At 32.5% G+C, this 16,351-nt stretch overlaps 1 protein-coding gene and 1 long non-coding RNA gene across 2 annotated transcripts; both read right to left on the reverse strand.

Annotated features, from left to right (window-relative positions):
* Positions 1–526: 526 nt before the first annotated feature.
* LOC148764341 (uncharacterized) lies at positions 527–2,604 on the reverse strand. Its single transcript, XR_016024696.1, has 4 exons — positions 2,534–2,604; positions 2,086–2,401; positions 1,880–1,975; positions 527–730 (listed from the first exon to the last, which is right to left on the reverse strand). It is a non-coding gene; the product is annotated as an uncharacterized LOC148764341 (long non-coding RNA).
* Positions 2,605–9,710: 7,106 nt separating this feature from the next.
* LOC18609980 (zinc finger protein SHOOT GRAVITROPISM 5-like) lies at positions 9,711–12,609 on the reverse strand. The gene is made up of 3 exons (XM_007045370.3): positions 12,034–12,609; positions 11,515–11,914; positions 9,711–10,763 (listed from the first exon to the last, which is right to left on the reverse strand). The coding sequence occupies exons 1-3, from the start codon at positions 12,143–12,145 to the stop codon at positions 10,010–10,012; spliced, it is 1,266 nt and encodes a 421-aa protein (XP_007045432.3). The 5' UTR covers positions 12,146–12,609; the 3' UTR covers positions 9,711–10,009.
* Between the last annotated feature and the right edge of the window lie 3,742 nt (positions 12,610–16,351).

The raw sequence follows: 16,351 nt of genomic DNA on the forward strand, positions 1-16,351 counted from the left end.
TATAGGCTAATTGGATTCCCAGAGGATTTCAAATTTACTAAAGGGAAAAATAGCTTCAGGAAAGGGAAAGCAGCTGTGAACAACGTATCTGCAATGGTTGACACATCAATTGGAGAAAATCAGCTTGACAATGAAGAGGAATCTGGAAGGAATGCATCTATGTCTCAATTATCCATCATTAAGCAGCAAGTCGGTAGACTAATGGAGCTCTTAAGTGAGAATGGTTTAGCAAACTCTGATGGTAAAAACAATTCATCAAACACCTCGCAGACAAACCCTTCACTGATCAATTCAGCCTTTGCAGGTATAATTTCAGGCTATTCATGCTTCAATACTGTCAATGCCATGCCTCCCAACTTAAAAAATGTTAATGCTTACATGATAAAATCAAATTTCTAGATTATGGACTCAAGAGCATCAGATCATATTACTTATTCCCTAGATAATTTCATTTCAGCTAGGCTTGTCAGTGATAGTTTTGTTCAACTGCCTAATAACAAAATAGCCATTATCACACATATAGGAGTTGTCAAATTGACATCACTATTAACACTGCATAATGTTCTTTGTGTTCCAAGTTTTAGATTTAATTTGATCTCAATAGGACAGCTTACCAAAATGGAAAATACATGTGTTTTCTTTATTAACAAATACTGTGTTGTTCAGGACACCCCTTCATAGACAGTGATTGGTGTAGCTAGGGCCTCTTCAGGGTTATATATCATGGAACCTAAGAAAGATGAACAAGAATTGTCAGAATTTTGCTTTGATAAACTTGTCAAGTTACCTTTCACTTTGTCAGTTAATGTTTGTAATACAGGACATAAAGTTTTTGATTTATGGCACTTCAGACTTGGTCATGCTCCTTTTGAAAGAATAAATGTAATTCACCAACATTGTGCAGATGTCAAATGTTCTAAAGAATTGCTTTGTGAAATCTGTCCTTTGGCTAAGCAGAGAAAATTACCTTTCCCAGTACATGTTCAAAATACAAAAATTCCATTTGAATTGATGCATGTTGACATTTGGGGGCCTTATGAGAATCCAACCTTGTCTGCTCAACGATATTTTCTAACTATTGTTGAAGATTTTACAAGATTTACATGGGTTTTCTTAATGAAAACTAAGTCTGAAACCTCTACAGCCATTCCTGCTTTCAATACCTTTGTTCAAAAACAGTTTAATCCTGCAATTAAATGTTTGAGGACAGATAATGCCAAAGAATTAGGTTTACTGAATTTCTTTGCAAATAATGGCATAATTCATCAATTGTCATGTGTTGAAGCTCATCAACAAAATGGAATTGTTGAGAGAAAACATCAACACATTTTGGTAGTTGCAAGAGGCCTGATGCATCAGTCAAACATACCTATGCATTTTTGGGGAGATGCTGTCCTAATAGCAGTACATATTATTAACAGAGTACCAAGTAGAATTCTTCACAATAAGTCACCATATGAACTTTTGCATCATAAACAGCCTTCATATGATCATTTAAAGATATTCGAGTGTTTGTGTTTTGTGTCCACATTAACACAAAATAAAAGAAAACTAGACAAAAGGGCAGCTAAATGCATTTTTCTAGGTTATCCAAGTAATATGAAGGGTTATAAAGTTTATGATATTGATGCTAACAAAGTCCTGACATCAAGAAATGTGAATTTTTATGAGCAAGCATTTCCATTTCACATTAAACAGTATGATCAGCAACCACCAGCATTTCATCAAACACCTACTATGCATGACTTATATTTTCATAATTCCAATTATAACCCTACTGTTGATCAACCTTAAAACCATGATCAAGTTGAGTTAGAGCAACTTGAACCTGTTTCACCATAATTAAATCATACCAATTCAAATGTCAATGATTTCTCACCTAATTCATCACCAGCCAGCAATCTGCCTACTGCAGATAGCACCAGCCAGCCTGAAAACATATCTGAGCCAGTCAACAATGAAAATGTCTCTATACCTGTAAGAAAAAGCTCAAGAATCAGACATCAACCAAAGTACTTAGAAGCCTACTATACATATTTACCATCCTCAAGCAACAATGTCACTTCACATCCAATTGCTAAATACCTGTCAGCTCAAAGACTTTCTTCTTCACATAAATCATTTACTACTTCACTGTCACATATACAAGAACCTGTTTCTTATCATCAAGCTGTGAATCATTCTCATTGGAGAGAAGCCATGGCTTTTGAATTGCAAGCTTTGGAGGATAATGGTACATGGACTGTTGTACATCTACCTTCAAATTGTCATATAGTTGGCTGCAGGTGGGTGTACAGGATCAAACTAAATGCAAACGGTGATGTAGAAAGATTCAAAGCATGCCTAGTTGCCAAAGGATATAATCAGGTAGCAAGGTTTGATTATCAAGAAACGTTCAGTCCTGTAGCAAAGCAATCGACAGTGAGAATATTTTTTGCACTTGAAGCAGCATATGATTGGCATTTGTCTCAATTAGATATAAATAATGCTTTTCTAAATGGCGACCTAGAGGAAGAAGTATACATGGATTTACCTGAAGGGTATTCTGTTAAAGGGGAGTATGCAGGAAATGGTAGACTAGTCTGCAAGCTGCACAAGTCTTTATATGGTTTAAAGCAGGCATCTAGGCAATGGAATGCAAAATTCTCTGAAGCCATTCTAAAGTATGGTTTTCAACAGTCAGGTTCAGATCATTCATTGTTCACTAAGAAGACAAATGATGAAAATTTCATAGCATTGCTTGTTTATGTAGATGACATTTTACTTGGAAGTACATCCATTCAGGAGTCAAACGAAGTCAAGGAATTTCTTGACTCTCTTTTCAAACTCAAGGATTTGGGGACAATTAAATATTTCTTGGGATTGGAAATTGCTAAATCTCCTGAAAGTATATCCATATGTCAAAGGAAATACACTCTCGATCTTTTAGAGGAAAATGGACTTCTTGGAGCTAAACCAGTGAGTACACTAATCAACTATAGTCACAGACTCTCCAGAATTGAAAATGAAGATATGTTGTCAGATCCCACAAATTATAGGAAACTGATTGAAAGCTGATATATTTGACTTTTAGCAGACCAGATATTTGTTATGTTGTGCAGGTCCTATCTCAGTTCATGGATAAACCAGGAAAAGAACATTTAACTGCAGCTCACAGGGTATTGAAATATTTAAAAGGATCATCAGGGCAAAGAATATTGATGAAGTCAAAATCTACTCTGAAGATATCAGGATATGCTGATAGTGATTGGGCAGGGTGTCCCGACACTAGAAAGTCAGTTACTGGGTTCTGTATCTTCATTGGAGACTCACTGGTGAGTTGGAAATCGAAAAAACAATCAGTAGTTGCAAGAAGTTCAGCTGAGGCAGAGTATAGATCAATGGCTTCAGTATGTTGTGAGATGATTTGGATCAAGAGTTTACTAAAAGATTTTGGAGTCAAACATTGTGAAGCAATGAATCTTTATTCAGATAGTCAATCAGCTATACACATTAGCAAGAATCCAGTATTTCACGAGAGGACTAAACATATAGAAGTGGACTGCCATTTCATCAGGGAAAAGATCCTCACAGGTTTGATAAAACGAAGGCATACTTCAACCAATTTACAGATTGCAGACATTCTCACAAAGGCCTTACAGCCAAATCAGTTTTACAGGCTCCTGAGCAAGATGAACATTCACAATGTTCACCGTTCCTCTTGAGGGGGAGTATTGAACTTACACTTGAAGATTGAAAAGCTGAATAAGTGACTAACTTGAGCAGAGGAGATCGGGTTGAAAGGAAAACAGTCACAAGAAGAAGACCCCAGCGCACCGTTTCAATAAAATGGGATAAAAAGGAAGAAGAGAAGACCAATACGCAACATTTCAATAAAAGGAAAAGAAGTCAAAGCTGCACCGTTTATATACAGATTGATTTCAAAAATTAGTTAATGTAATGATTAGATAGTTATGCCTTAATGGCTTGTTTTTCCTTTTAGCTATGTACAGAATCTTTGTATATAAACCTTGTACAGACTTTTCCCTATTTTTGAGATATGTGAATATCCCTATTCTCTCATTCTGCGCTGTTTTCCTACTCTTTCTGACATAACCTGCTCCAGGAACAAACTTGCGTGAACTTCCGCCACAAGACCGGTCATTACCATCTGATCAATCATTTTCCTACGTGTTCGAGGCATCCATCCAATTAAAACAAGTCATGATTTTCTCAAAACTTAAAATTTTGATCCTGCACAAGCTTCTCCAAATAAGAATTCAACTTGCCAGCAATGATTGGGATGTGGTCATTCTTCATAATAGTATCAATGGCTTTCAATGCATGACGGAAAAAGTCATCCATGGTAGAATCTTTTTCAGGATCCGTAATCCCTAACAAGTGTTGTGGCACCCCACAAGAGTCTCCCATCGCCACTTAATTTGTTTGTAATTTTGTCAAGCCTTGTCAAAACATGGATCTTATTCGAATTGATGATTTCCCCAAGAAAATGAGTTGCAAGGTCAACGGAAAGTTTAGATTTTCCTCTTCCTGTTGCACTCATCACGAAGATAACCTTATTTTGTGCTTGTTGAGTTGAGCAGAACCAACGTTAACAGCATAAGAGTAAAAAAAGATTGTTATAAAAAACTTATGTTATACATATTCATATATATATGTATGTAAAGATTAAATGTGGTTCCATGTTTTCTTTTTAACTGACAATATAAAGCTATAATTTGTTATATTTTCTTTTTTTTTTCTTATGTTTTACTTTACAACTTAAGTAGATATGATAAATTATGATGCTATGAAAGATTATTCACTACTAATAATTATTGGTCAAAATACTTGATAAATCCCTGTACTCATGTATTTTGTTTAATTTAATCCCTATACTCAAAATCGTAACATTTTAGTTTTGTAATTTTGGGAACTGCTTCAATTTAATCATTTCCTCTAACAGCATCTAATTTTACCTTTAAAAGAATGACGTCAGCATCGACGTCAGTGCTGACATGGCACATTTTGATGACATGACACCTACATGATGACTCGACATGCCACGTGGCACCAACGTGATGATATGGCAATGCCACATGACACTACTATGATGGCATGGCAATGCTGACATGGCACTAGCATGCTGACATGTCAGTGTCACGTGGTAGATCCAAAATTTTTCAAAAAAAAAAATTTATGCCACATCATAAGAACTAAATTAAACAAAAATATATAATATAGGGATTAAATTGAACAAAATTGAGATGTTGAGGGATTAAATTGAAAAAATATTAAAAAAATATAAATCTTTAAGCGGATGATTAATAAGCCAAATATCTAAGCATAAAAAATTTATGGTGTTAAAATATATATATATTTACTTGATTATTTGATTTTAGAATATATACATTAATTTTTTTTTTTACAAAAATTAAGTTTTGAATTCTAATTTTATAAAACAATTTTTTAAAAAAATTCATACCTAAAGTCAAATTTAGATGAATAGTGTACATTGTGTTAGAATAAAATAATATACAAAGACTAAATAAACTTTTTTCTTTTATTTATAATAGTACAAAAATTTAAAATTTATTTGACTTAGTTTAACTTGAGCTGAACTCAAATTAGCAAAATAAATTGATTTAGTTTTTCTTTTAAAATAATGAAGAAAGGAAATATGAAGTTAGCAATGATTATAAAAATAATTTTTCGTTCTAGCTTGCTTAATTTGGATATTATAAACTTCTTATTACAACATAAAATCTGAGTTACTTCACCCTTCAATTATTTATTTATTTTTTATGTTTTTATTTTATTTAATATTTCAGGTTATATTTTTTAGGTTGAAATTTTCTTGATTAAAGACTGTGTTTATGGTTTATAGAGTTAAATATAATTGTAAATATTTGTATAATTTATTTTGTATTTACACATTTTTTATAGATCCAAATTAATAATTTAAATTTAAATTTAGCAGAATTTAATTGTGGTGTTTGAAGTTAGATAAAATCGTTTTATAATAAATTTTGAGTAAATTTAAATAAAAGATAAATTAGGTAAAGGTTGAATAATTCTAAAAGAATAGTTATTTGTAAATTGTGAAAGTTGTAACTAAATTAATTTATTTTGTTAATTTGAATTCAACTCAAGTTAAAAATTAAATCAAATAAATTTCAAACTTTTATACTATTATAAATAGAAGAAAAAAAATTTATTTAGTTGTTTTATATTATTTTATTCCAACATAATGTAAGTTATTCATCTAAATTTGACTTTAGGTATGAAAATTTTTTTGAAATTTTTTTATAAAAGGAGAATTTAAACTTAATTTTTGCAAAAAAAAAAAAGATAAATTAATGTACATATCTTAGAATCAAATAATCAAATAAGAAAATATTTATATATATTTTTTAACACCATAAATCTTTTACACTTAAATATTTAGCTTATTAATCATCTATTAAAAGATTTACATTTTTCAAATATGTTTTTCAATTTAGTTCCTCAATATCTCAACTTTGTTCAATTTAATCCCTATATTATATATTTTTGTTCAATTTAATTCTTATGACGAGGTATAAAAAATGTTTTTTGAAAAATTTTGGATCTAGCACGTGACACTAGGATGTTAGCATGTTAGTGCCACGTGGCATTGCCACTTCATCACATCATCATGTAGATGCCACGTCATCAAAAGGTGCCACGTTAGCAATGATGTCAATACTGACGTTATCCTTTTAACGGTATGCAATTAATGTTAATGTTATTCTTTTAACGGTAAAATTGGATGCCGTTAAAGAAAATGACTAAATTGAAGTAATTTTCAAAATTAAGAGATTAAAATGTTACGATTTTGAGTACAGAGACTACAAAATGTATGAGTCTAGGGGCTTCCCAAGTATTTTGACTAATAATTATTTCTATTGTTGTTTTGAAATGTATACGTAAAACAAAATGGAATTTAATAATTTGAAAAGAATGTGCATGAATATTATATGTCAGGACAAAGTAGAAAGTTTTTAACGTTTTAGGCCCAAACTTTTTTTTTTTGCTCTGGACTAAAGCCCATTGCTTTAGGCCCATTCCTACCCTCGAAGCACAATGCTATAAAGGAACTTTTGCTTGGGGTACCTGTTTTACTGGTTTCAAATGTTTCCGTTGAGTCATGATGGCCTTGTTTGAAATAGTCCGCCAAAGGTAACACCCATACAAAAATGTTTGAAATTTCCTACATAGATTTTGACATACCAATTAATTAGTAAGTTAAGTTGAAAGATAATTATGTTTAAGCTAATCAATTTTTGAAAGGCTTGTCTTTAAATTTTAGGGTAAGATTTAAGCAAAGTTTGTGAAACTTTTAATTAAAAATATTTTTACTGGAATGTTTGACTCAAGGATAAATATATCTTACTTACAATCCGATTCAAATCAAAGCTTTAGATGAAAAATTTTTCAACTTGGTTCCAGATATTATCATATTTGTAAATAATTATTTTTATTTTTTAAAAGATATTAATATAAAAATACTTTTTTAATTGAAAATGTGGAGAACTTTACCTAAAAACCTTTGATAAGAAAATATGGGGTAATGAAAATCTCATGTATCCCCATCATTACAATTAAGAAGGAAGTGGAATAGAGATGAGGATGTGTTTGTCTGATAGTGTGTGCATGGGGTGTGTATAATATCAATACATTGATGATGCACACTTATTCTAATAGTAGTAGGCCTCGTCCATCGCCTCCCATTCCTGCATTCCATGTGGGAAAGATTTTATATGCTATCAATCGAGATTAGGACATGGAGACAAAGCTACTTTTTTTCCCCAACTTTTCTGAAGAAATAATACTATTTAAGTAGGTTTTTTTATATATATATTATTAAGTTTTCACCTTTTCTTTGGCTGGCAAAGGAGCAGTACTTTGTTTCACCCCTCGTTTACTTCTTTCCATCCTGACAATGACCCCGGCGGTCCTTCCTCAAAAACAAATATTTTAATATATTAAGGGGAAAGCCTTGATGAATTTCTTGCTTTTGCAATAGTTACATCACATACCTCTCTTTACTTATCTTTCCTCTCCATTGCATGAAAGTTATTTAATTATTAGGATGCTGTGGCAATGTAATGTATTAGTCCTTCCTTTTCTCTTTAGAGGACATAAGTGTTTGAGCTGTTTCAAACCATACCCTAAAGCAATTGAAAATAACGTAAGTGCCATTCAGAGCTATCCAATAGACAAAAAGAGGAAGCTGCATTAAAAGGTGGGGAAAGAGGAGCACGTGGTCCCAAGACTGCCAAACCAAAACCAAAAACAAAAACAAAAAAAAAAAAAAAGAAAAGAAAGGAAAGCAAAGAAAAGGAAAGAGAGAACTGGAAACCCTTTTTGGTGCACCTTCACTCTGTCTTTCACCTTTGCTTTGGTTGAACTTGTGAAAGAAAAATCAAACTGATAGATAGTCCTTTTGTTGTTTTATTTAGTCTTTTTCTTCTTTTCATATTTTAGTGTATTATAGTAGAAGCAAAAGAAGAGAAAAAGGGAAAAAAAACAAGAGAGAAAAAGAAATAGGAGTTCTTCAACTGGTAGTCATTTATTTTTTTTGCTCTAGAATTTAATGAAAAAGGCACTGTGTCCCTCTGCTAGCTGCTGGCTCTGCAACCTCATCTGATTCTGATAAAGTGTGAGAGAGAGTGTGTGTTTTTATGTGATTGTGTGTGTTGTTTATGTTTGAGAAGGACTATTGCCTGCCTATAACCATTTCAACTGTGGCACTGAAAAACATGGTGTTTTTATAAGCATTTAAAAGGACACAAATGCAATGAAAATGACATTCCTTTTCCTTCCTCTCTCTCTCTCTCTCTCTCTCTCTCTCTCGACTCCCCCCACACTTACATACCACTTCTTTTCTCTCTAACATTGAATTTGGGTTGAATCTATGGGCAGCATCTTTGAATGGTTCTTCCTATTTTCCAGCTAAAATGGTCCCAAGAAATGTAATAATCCCTACAACTACAAGAGAGGAGCTTCATAATCCATGTGTCCATTCATTTATACTTCATTAAGACAGGGTCCTTTCTTAACTTAGCATGCATTACCTTTCAAAATACAGATGCTTAAATCTAACAGCCATTTTTTGAGCTCCTTTTCCTTTCTTTTTCTGTTCTCATTATTTTAATGCTTACGGCATAAATGAAAGCAACATCAACTGGCTAAATTAGGGAAAAATAAAAGATGGAACAATGATAATATCCAACACCCTTTGTTATAAACTTACAATTTTTGGGAGCCTGTCTTTCTGGTTTTTTTTTTTTTGTCATGATTACTCTTTTTTTTTTTTTTATTGAAGAAGCATATGGAAAAACCCATCAAAAAGAAAAGAATGTAATTACATTTCAACTAACGGTCACAGACCAAAAGGGCAGAACAGTATTCAATTCATGGAGTTACTACTCCTACCTGGGGTTTTAAAGTGGCAGGCCTAACATAGGATTATTCAGCATAAGTAATAGGTAGGCTAGTGATGTATAATATATTCTTTCGGGGCCTATAATCTAAAGGATAATCTACTCTCCCGATTATTGGAAGGAATTAATTAGCAGCCGAAAACCTGAAAAAATAGCTCCTCCTTTCCACAACTTCACGCAATAAAATCAGTGGGGATCCTTTTCTTCTTTCCTGCCAACTCCGGAGATAAAAATTCGAGTACAGGGATGTTTAAAACATTCACATGGCATCCCAACGCATTATGATTAATCATCTCAGAATCTCATGTATATAGATATTGGCATATTGCACTTCACTGCATACCATTAAATTGCATCATCTACGTTCAATTAAACAAATGAAGATATACTAAATCAATTCAAAAACTGCTTACAGATACCTTTTTTTTTCTTTTTTTTTAACCAAAGCCATGATATTGGTCAGAACTACTTGACATAGCAAAGAAAAACGAAACATGCAGATCAAAAACAAAGAGATTTAAGGGCTAAGGATTGATCATTTTCATTGCTTGATCAACTCGCCGTCACTCTCCTTCCCCTTCTGTTGTGGCTGAGGACATGTAACTCATAGCGAGTGAGGTCTCATCAGCTGGAACCGCAGCTGTCGATGTTTGGAATTGATGCTTGCAAGCTTGACAAGTGATCTGCATGATAGTAGTACTTATCTTCTTTGTCGCCTGATCTTTCAGAACTTGAGCCTTTTCGAGTTCACCTTGCGCTTGTTGCCTTATCCTCTTAGCACTAGCAAACTCAAGCTCAGCCATCTCTATCTGCCTCTTTGCTTCTTGTCTAGCCTTTTCAGCGTAGGCCTTCTCGGCCATAGCCAACTTTAGCTGCTCACTAGCAAACTCTTTCAACCTTGTAGCTTCCAATGCCGTTTCACTGGCACTTTTTTCTCTACATGTATCCAAACTAAGCTTGTTTGCTTCTCTCTTTTCACCGCAGTCACTTGATCCTATTGATAACTTCAAACGAGTCGCGTAATTCTCATCTGAATTACGCGACGAGTGAGTGCTTGATGATGGTAGAAGCTGAAGTTCAAGATTGTGTTGCAGTTGGTGCTGGTGGTCAAAAGTAGACGCATGACTGTACAAGAAAATAGGCTCAGTTGATTTTGGCAACGGCAACCCAGGCAACGGGCCTATGCTAAAGTTGGCATCGCTTGATGGACTAGTACTTGAAGCCGTTCGAGAGGAGCAGGCAGGCTGCAGCGCCTGCAATTCAGGTTGAACTCGCCGAACAGTGCAAGCATCTTGGTGCTCAATGAAACTCTCCACCCTGAAACGACAAAGACCAAAAGAATGATTCAAAAAAAGAGATAATACTATTAGATTATGTTAGATGAGGATTTGGATTGTTCCTGGTGTTTTTAATAATCATGTTGGAGGATACAAACTAAGTCAAGGAAGCAATCAAGTCATGTTTATGTAGGGTTAGCAAGGAACAAAGCAATATAAAATTGATTTAAGTATCTATAGTATGGATTATGTGACTACGTTTACAATATTAAATTACAAAAAAAATGAACTGGGGTCTGAGGTCTTCTGTGTGTGCAATGACTGTTTTGCGTTACGGGTAATTGGGTTTACATTAGGCCAAACAAAAAACCTGTTATCGGGAATAGGAAAACGCACTGCCCTTAAATTTTTATTGGCTAAGCCTAGATCACAAGCAAATGGAAACATGAGGTCATTTTGTGCTGTAGAGGAAATCATTCTTGGATTTTGAATAATTTCGTTTTGTTTAGTTTTGGGAAAGAGGATTGTGAGAAACCCAACAAGAACAAGCGAATACTTATCAGTGTGAAACTTACAAAAATCAAGGTTACGGGGTTTTTCTCTTTAGGATAACTTTTGTGGGTATTTTTAGGGTTTGAATGAAAAAAGTAAAGCAATCATAATTACATACGATAAAAAGAAAAAGAAAGAAAAACGTGTGGATTGTTATTGAAAATCTAATCGAAAACAAAGAGAAAAGAAAATTTTAATAAAGAGTAGTTGCTTGAGGTTTCAAACAAGGGAAAACTGACCTGGAAAAAACACGGCCACAGTCACAAGAATGGCCTCTTGTGCCACAAGTCTTGAGATGAGCCTTGTAATCAGACTGAACAGCATATCCTTTAGAGCACTTCTCGCAAACCCACTGTTTCTGATTGCTATGCTTCCTCCTGAAATGTTTCTTTATGCCAACCAGATCTCCCAGGGCATGGCAAGGGTCATGGTGCAAGCAGCTTGGCTCAGGGCAAACAAATACCCTCTTCTTCACCTCTTGCGTTTCCCTTTTCAGCAACTTCCAAGGCACCTTGTGCCTTCTCCTATGCATTTGAAGGTTCTGGTCTCTTTGAAATCCCTGGTTGCAGATCTCACAAACATATCTGTCTGATTCGAGCAGCGTTTTTGGAGATAAAGACACCACCTCCGCATCCGGATCTGTATTGACAAACGTAAAAATATATGTATATCAGAAGTCAATTGAATTAAGAGGAAGGGAAAAAAACAACATGATGAATAATAATAGGGTATTATATTTGTAAATAGCTTCAGTTAACCTGGGGTGCCTGCTGGCTTTCTTTTTCTTTTCTGGGTGGCCCCATTTTCCAAGGGAGTGAGAGGATCAGAGGAGGAAGATGGAAGGGCAGAAGTAGGAGTGTTGTCCAACATATTGTTATTGGTGTTTCTCGGTAGACTATATGTTGGAGATTGTTGTTGGTGGTGTGTCTGTGTGTGAGTTGAAGTGAATAACAAATCAATCAATCTTTAGCTGTACAGGTGGTGGAGTTGGAATAGTGCGAGGTGGGAATTCAGCTTTACTGATAACACAAGAGGAAAATGGGCAGAGAGAGAAAGATAGAAAGGAAGGTTTGCTTAGAGAGAGAAAGGTAGGGAGGGGGGAACATGAAGAAGAAAAGCTATTGCTTTCTGCTATCAGCTTTCTTTAAGCTTTAAGGCTTTTTTTTTTTAGCTTTTCTCTTTATTTCTGCTCTTGGGCTCCCTTGAGCTTTTTTTTCTTGGTCTTGTTGTTTCATTGACCCCCACCTTGAGCAGGTAAGGTTGAGGCGAGTCTAGCTTATAAAGCTCACTCTACAGTATTCTTTGAGAGAATGAGAGAGAGAGAGAAATTAAAAGAAAAAAAAAAAGATAGAGAAAAGAGCTGACCCAATCACAAATGGTCGAGACTTCGAGCCCACACACACATAAACACAGGCATTTGGACAGAAACAAAAAAACATCCCCCCCACAAGAAAACAAACAGTCATTATTCATATCACACAGTAATTTGCATGAATATATATATATATATATATATATATATATATATATATGCAGCAGGCCATACCTCTCTTCCACGTGACCTCACCCCCTTCCTCACGTGACCTTTTCTCTTTCACTCCTCCCTTTCCCTTGATGAAAAAGAAGGTTGTGATGAGTTAACTCTGGGGTAAAAATGGATTATTTGTTTGGATTTAGTAATTAGCAAAACTGTAATGTAAATGACAGCCAACTAAAACCTGATTACTGTTTTTCCTCCAGGCAGCTTTTCTAAAGGTGAAGGAAGCAGGATTAGTCACTTTCAAGGAGGCTGTAATCATTTCTGGAAGAGATTTTACTTTCTTTTTTTTCTTTTTTCTCCTGAATTTTTGTCTGCCCTTCATGATTCAAGCCGAACACTGCCGCCCTCCCCCAACTTTCAAATTTGCAGTTAACACTTGCCCTTTCCTCATTATAACTCCTTTCTTCAATAAAGAAAAATAAAGATTGGAATCCTAATAATTCTAGTTGGCAGAAAGTTACTATCATATCATCCAGCTAATGACTTTCAAAATTTATTGTGGCATCTGTACTTAAAGCTCCATCCCATTAGTTATTTTTTCTTTTCTTTTTTTTTTTTGAGCAACATTAGTTTGTTACAAATACAGTAGATTTATCTAGAAATTAAAAAAATATTATTCCTATTTTTTCTAAAATAAAAGTACAATAATGAAATTCAATCCAATGGAAATATTTATAATGATAAATTTAAAAAAAAAAAAAAGCGACCAAAATTTAATATTAAATCATAGTATAATGATAAACCTGGATACTTACTCGAGTAAAACTATAGTTATGCTTGGAATTCTACGGGAAGTTCCTTGTATGATCAACATATTTATGGTAAATGGAGCCTAGACAATTTACAGTTTAGTTTGTGTATTTTGTGTAGGGGTTTCGGAAGTGGGGGACATTGGACCAATCCATTAGCATTCTCTCTTTGCTTGAAAGAACCTCGATTCCTCCATGTCAGAATATGGAACAATGGATGGTTCCAATCTTTTTGGTTTGATGGATTTGAAGTACGTGAACAAATTACTACTTCCAGACTTTATTAATCTTTCTTTCTTGGCAATTGTTCGTCTTTGCCATATAGATTTTTTTTTTTTTTACACATAGGGGTAGAAAACAAAAGAAATTAATAACACTGTATAAGACGAGATGAGCTATGTATATGCAAAGGGGTTTACATGAGTCCTAACTCCTAATTAAGTTCCTCCACCCTGTCCCTCTATGATTTTATGATCAAGTTTGTTAGCATCTAGTTTTCTATTTAAACAATTAAATTATGATTGTTTTATTAGTTGGGATGAATGTGATATTTGATTTACCACCTCTTCAATTTACACGATATATGTAAGTGAAACCAACCACGAAAACATCAATACATATAAAATCAAACCACAATATGTAGGCAGTGTGACAATAATTACTTATGCATGCATATGTATGTCAATATAAATTTCCCTAATTATTATTACCAGGCTTGCTTAAAGCTAGGTTTTTTACTAGCTTAAAGCAGCAATACGGATAGCAACATGTGAAAATAATAAATGAAATCATAATCAATTATTTTTATGATTTTTTTTTGTTTTGTTTTTTATTGAAAGAAAAATAATATTTTTTAAGTAAAAAATTTTATACCAATCAATGAACTAAATGCTCAAATACCATAATTTCCTTTTATTTGATATAAGAACCAGAACTAGCATAGATATATATACGTGCCATTGGGCCACTCCAGTATCATTACTTTTTTCTTTAACATCCACAAGAAGTGTGACCATAGAAATTGTACGAACCTCACATTGAAGATATCTTACAATAGATTAAATCAGACATTGTACTGCTCACCATTTTCAACCATTGCCCGTCGGTGTGACGCAGATATTTCTCCTGAAAAGGACTGGATTATCTACCTGCCGATCTTTAACAAAAATATAAAATAATTAAAATTATTATCACTTGCAAATAATCCCTATTTACAACTTCACATGATTGCCTTTTTCTGCCCGGTGAGATCTCATATTTTGCCATCATTATAATTTAATAGTAACTTTTTTTTCTCTGCAAACTTAATATTCTGTCTCGGAGGTTTTTTGAATTCAAATTTTAATACAAGTGATAGGAGGAGAGACTTATGTCCCATTGTATAGTTCAAAATCTTTATATATAGAAAAGATAGACACAATATTTGAAAAAATTCTTTAATAATTAAAAGAAATTTAAATAATTTTTTATTTTTTATTACTTTAAATCAAGTTTTAATATTTTTATTTTGAATCAAATAAATCCTTATAATTAATAGTTAACTAATTATCATTAATCTAAATTCCTCTTATAATTTTATATCTACATAACGTTGACATAAAAAGTGAAAATGACACATGATTATATTATCATGTCATATCAATATATCATGTTATCATCCATTATGACATATCACGTGATATTTTTATTAACAACAATTAATCAATCATTAATTATAATGATTTATTTAACTCAAATAAATATATCATGGTTTAATTGAATACAATAAAAGAATAAAAGCTTAGTTGAATTTTATTGAATAGTTTAGGGATTTTTTTTAAATATTATGTCAAAAAATAATATTAACTTTTTAAATTTTTTTGAAAGCCACATTTTTAAATATTATTAATAATATAAATGTTTTCTGATGCCTTTTTCTTTTCCTTACTTTTTAAAATCTTTTTGTTCTTGTATATTTCATTATATATCTATTTTAATCAAAGAATTATATTTTATAAACTATTACTCTATAGTTCTCAATATCTGTAAATCACAAGCTGCCAACCACTAACAGCAAAAAGAAAAAAACAGAGCTAAAAAAAACTTTTCTTCAGAAAAAGTAAAGAAAAAAGCTTAAAAGTTTTAAAATCTTTAAAACAAATACCATGTAAATTACCTAAATTTTCAAATATAAAATTTTTATTTAGTATGTACTTTCAAGGACAGTAATCTCTCATGGGCAATTAAAGATGGCTGTGGCTGTGAGTAGGATATATATACATATATATATACACATATATATACATATACATATACATATAAAAATTTAAATAAATATTTATTATTTTATTGCATTCAATCATATTTTTAGATTTTTATTTTAAGTCAAATAAACCCTTATAACTAATGATTAACTAATTATCATTAATCAAAATATCACTTATCAATTTATATCCACATGACGTTAATGTGAATAATGAAAAACACCACATGGTTTAATTATAATATCAAATTAGCATATCATATCATAATCAATTATAATATATTAACATACTACATCATCCTCAATTATAATATATTAACATATCACATCAGCATCATGCGATATAAAATGATAAATGATATTTTGATTAAATCAATCATTAATCATAAAAACTTATTTTACTCAAAATAAAAATATAAAAATTTATTTAAAATTTTTTAAATAATTTAAGATTTTTTAAAAATATTATGCCTCTATTCTTCATTCGTTTCAGAGGAAATGTGATGTCAAAATTTGTATTCAATGACAATAATGTTATGTAATTA

This window comes from Theobroma cacao, chromosome 2, assembly GCF_053813885.1.
Source record: "Theobroma cacao isolate CCN51 chromosome 2, ASM5381388v1, whole genome shotgun sequence".
NCBI classification, from domain to species: domain Eukaryota; kingdom Viridiplantae; phylum Streptophyta; class Magnoliopsida; order Malvales; family Malvaceae; genus Theobroma; species Theobroma cacao.

What these genes read in the sequence shown, in the direction of transcription:
- LOC18609980 (XM_007045370.3), bottom strand. Translation starts at nt 12,145, where the DNA reads ATGTTGGACAACACTCCTACTTCTGCCCTTCCATCTTCCTCCTCTGAT. An exon ending in AAAGCCAGCAGGCACCCCAG is followed by an intron (nt 11,915 to 12,033) that starts GTTAACTGAAGC and finishes TTGTCAATACAG; the next exon opens with ATCCGGATGCGGAGGTGGTG. An exon ending in TGTGGCCGTGTTTTTTCCAG is followed by an intron (nt 10,764 to 11,514) that starts GTCAGTTTTCCC and finishes TTGTCGTTTCAG; the next exon opens with GGTGGAGAGTTTCATTGAGC.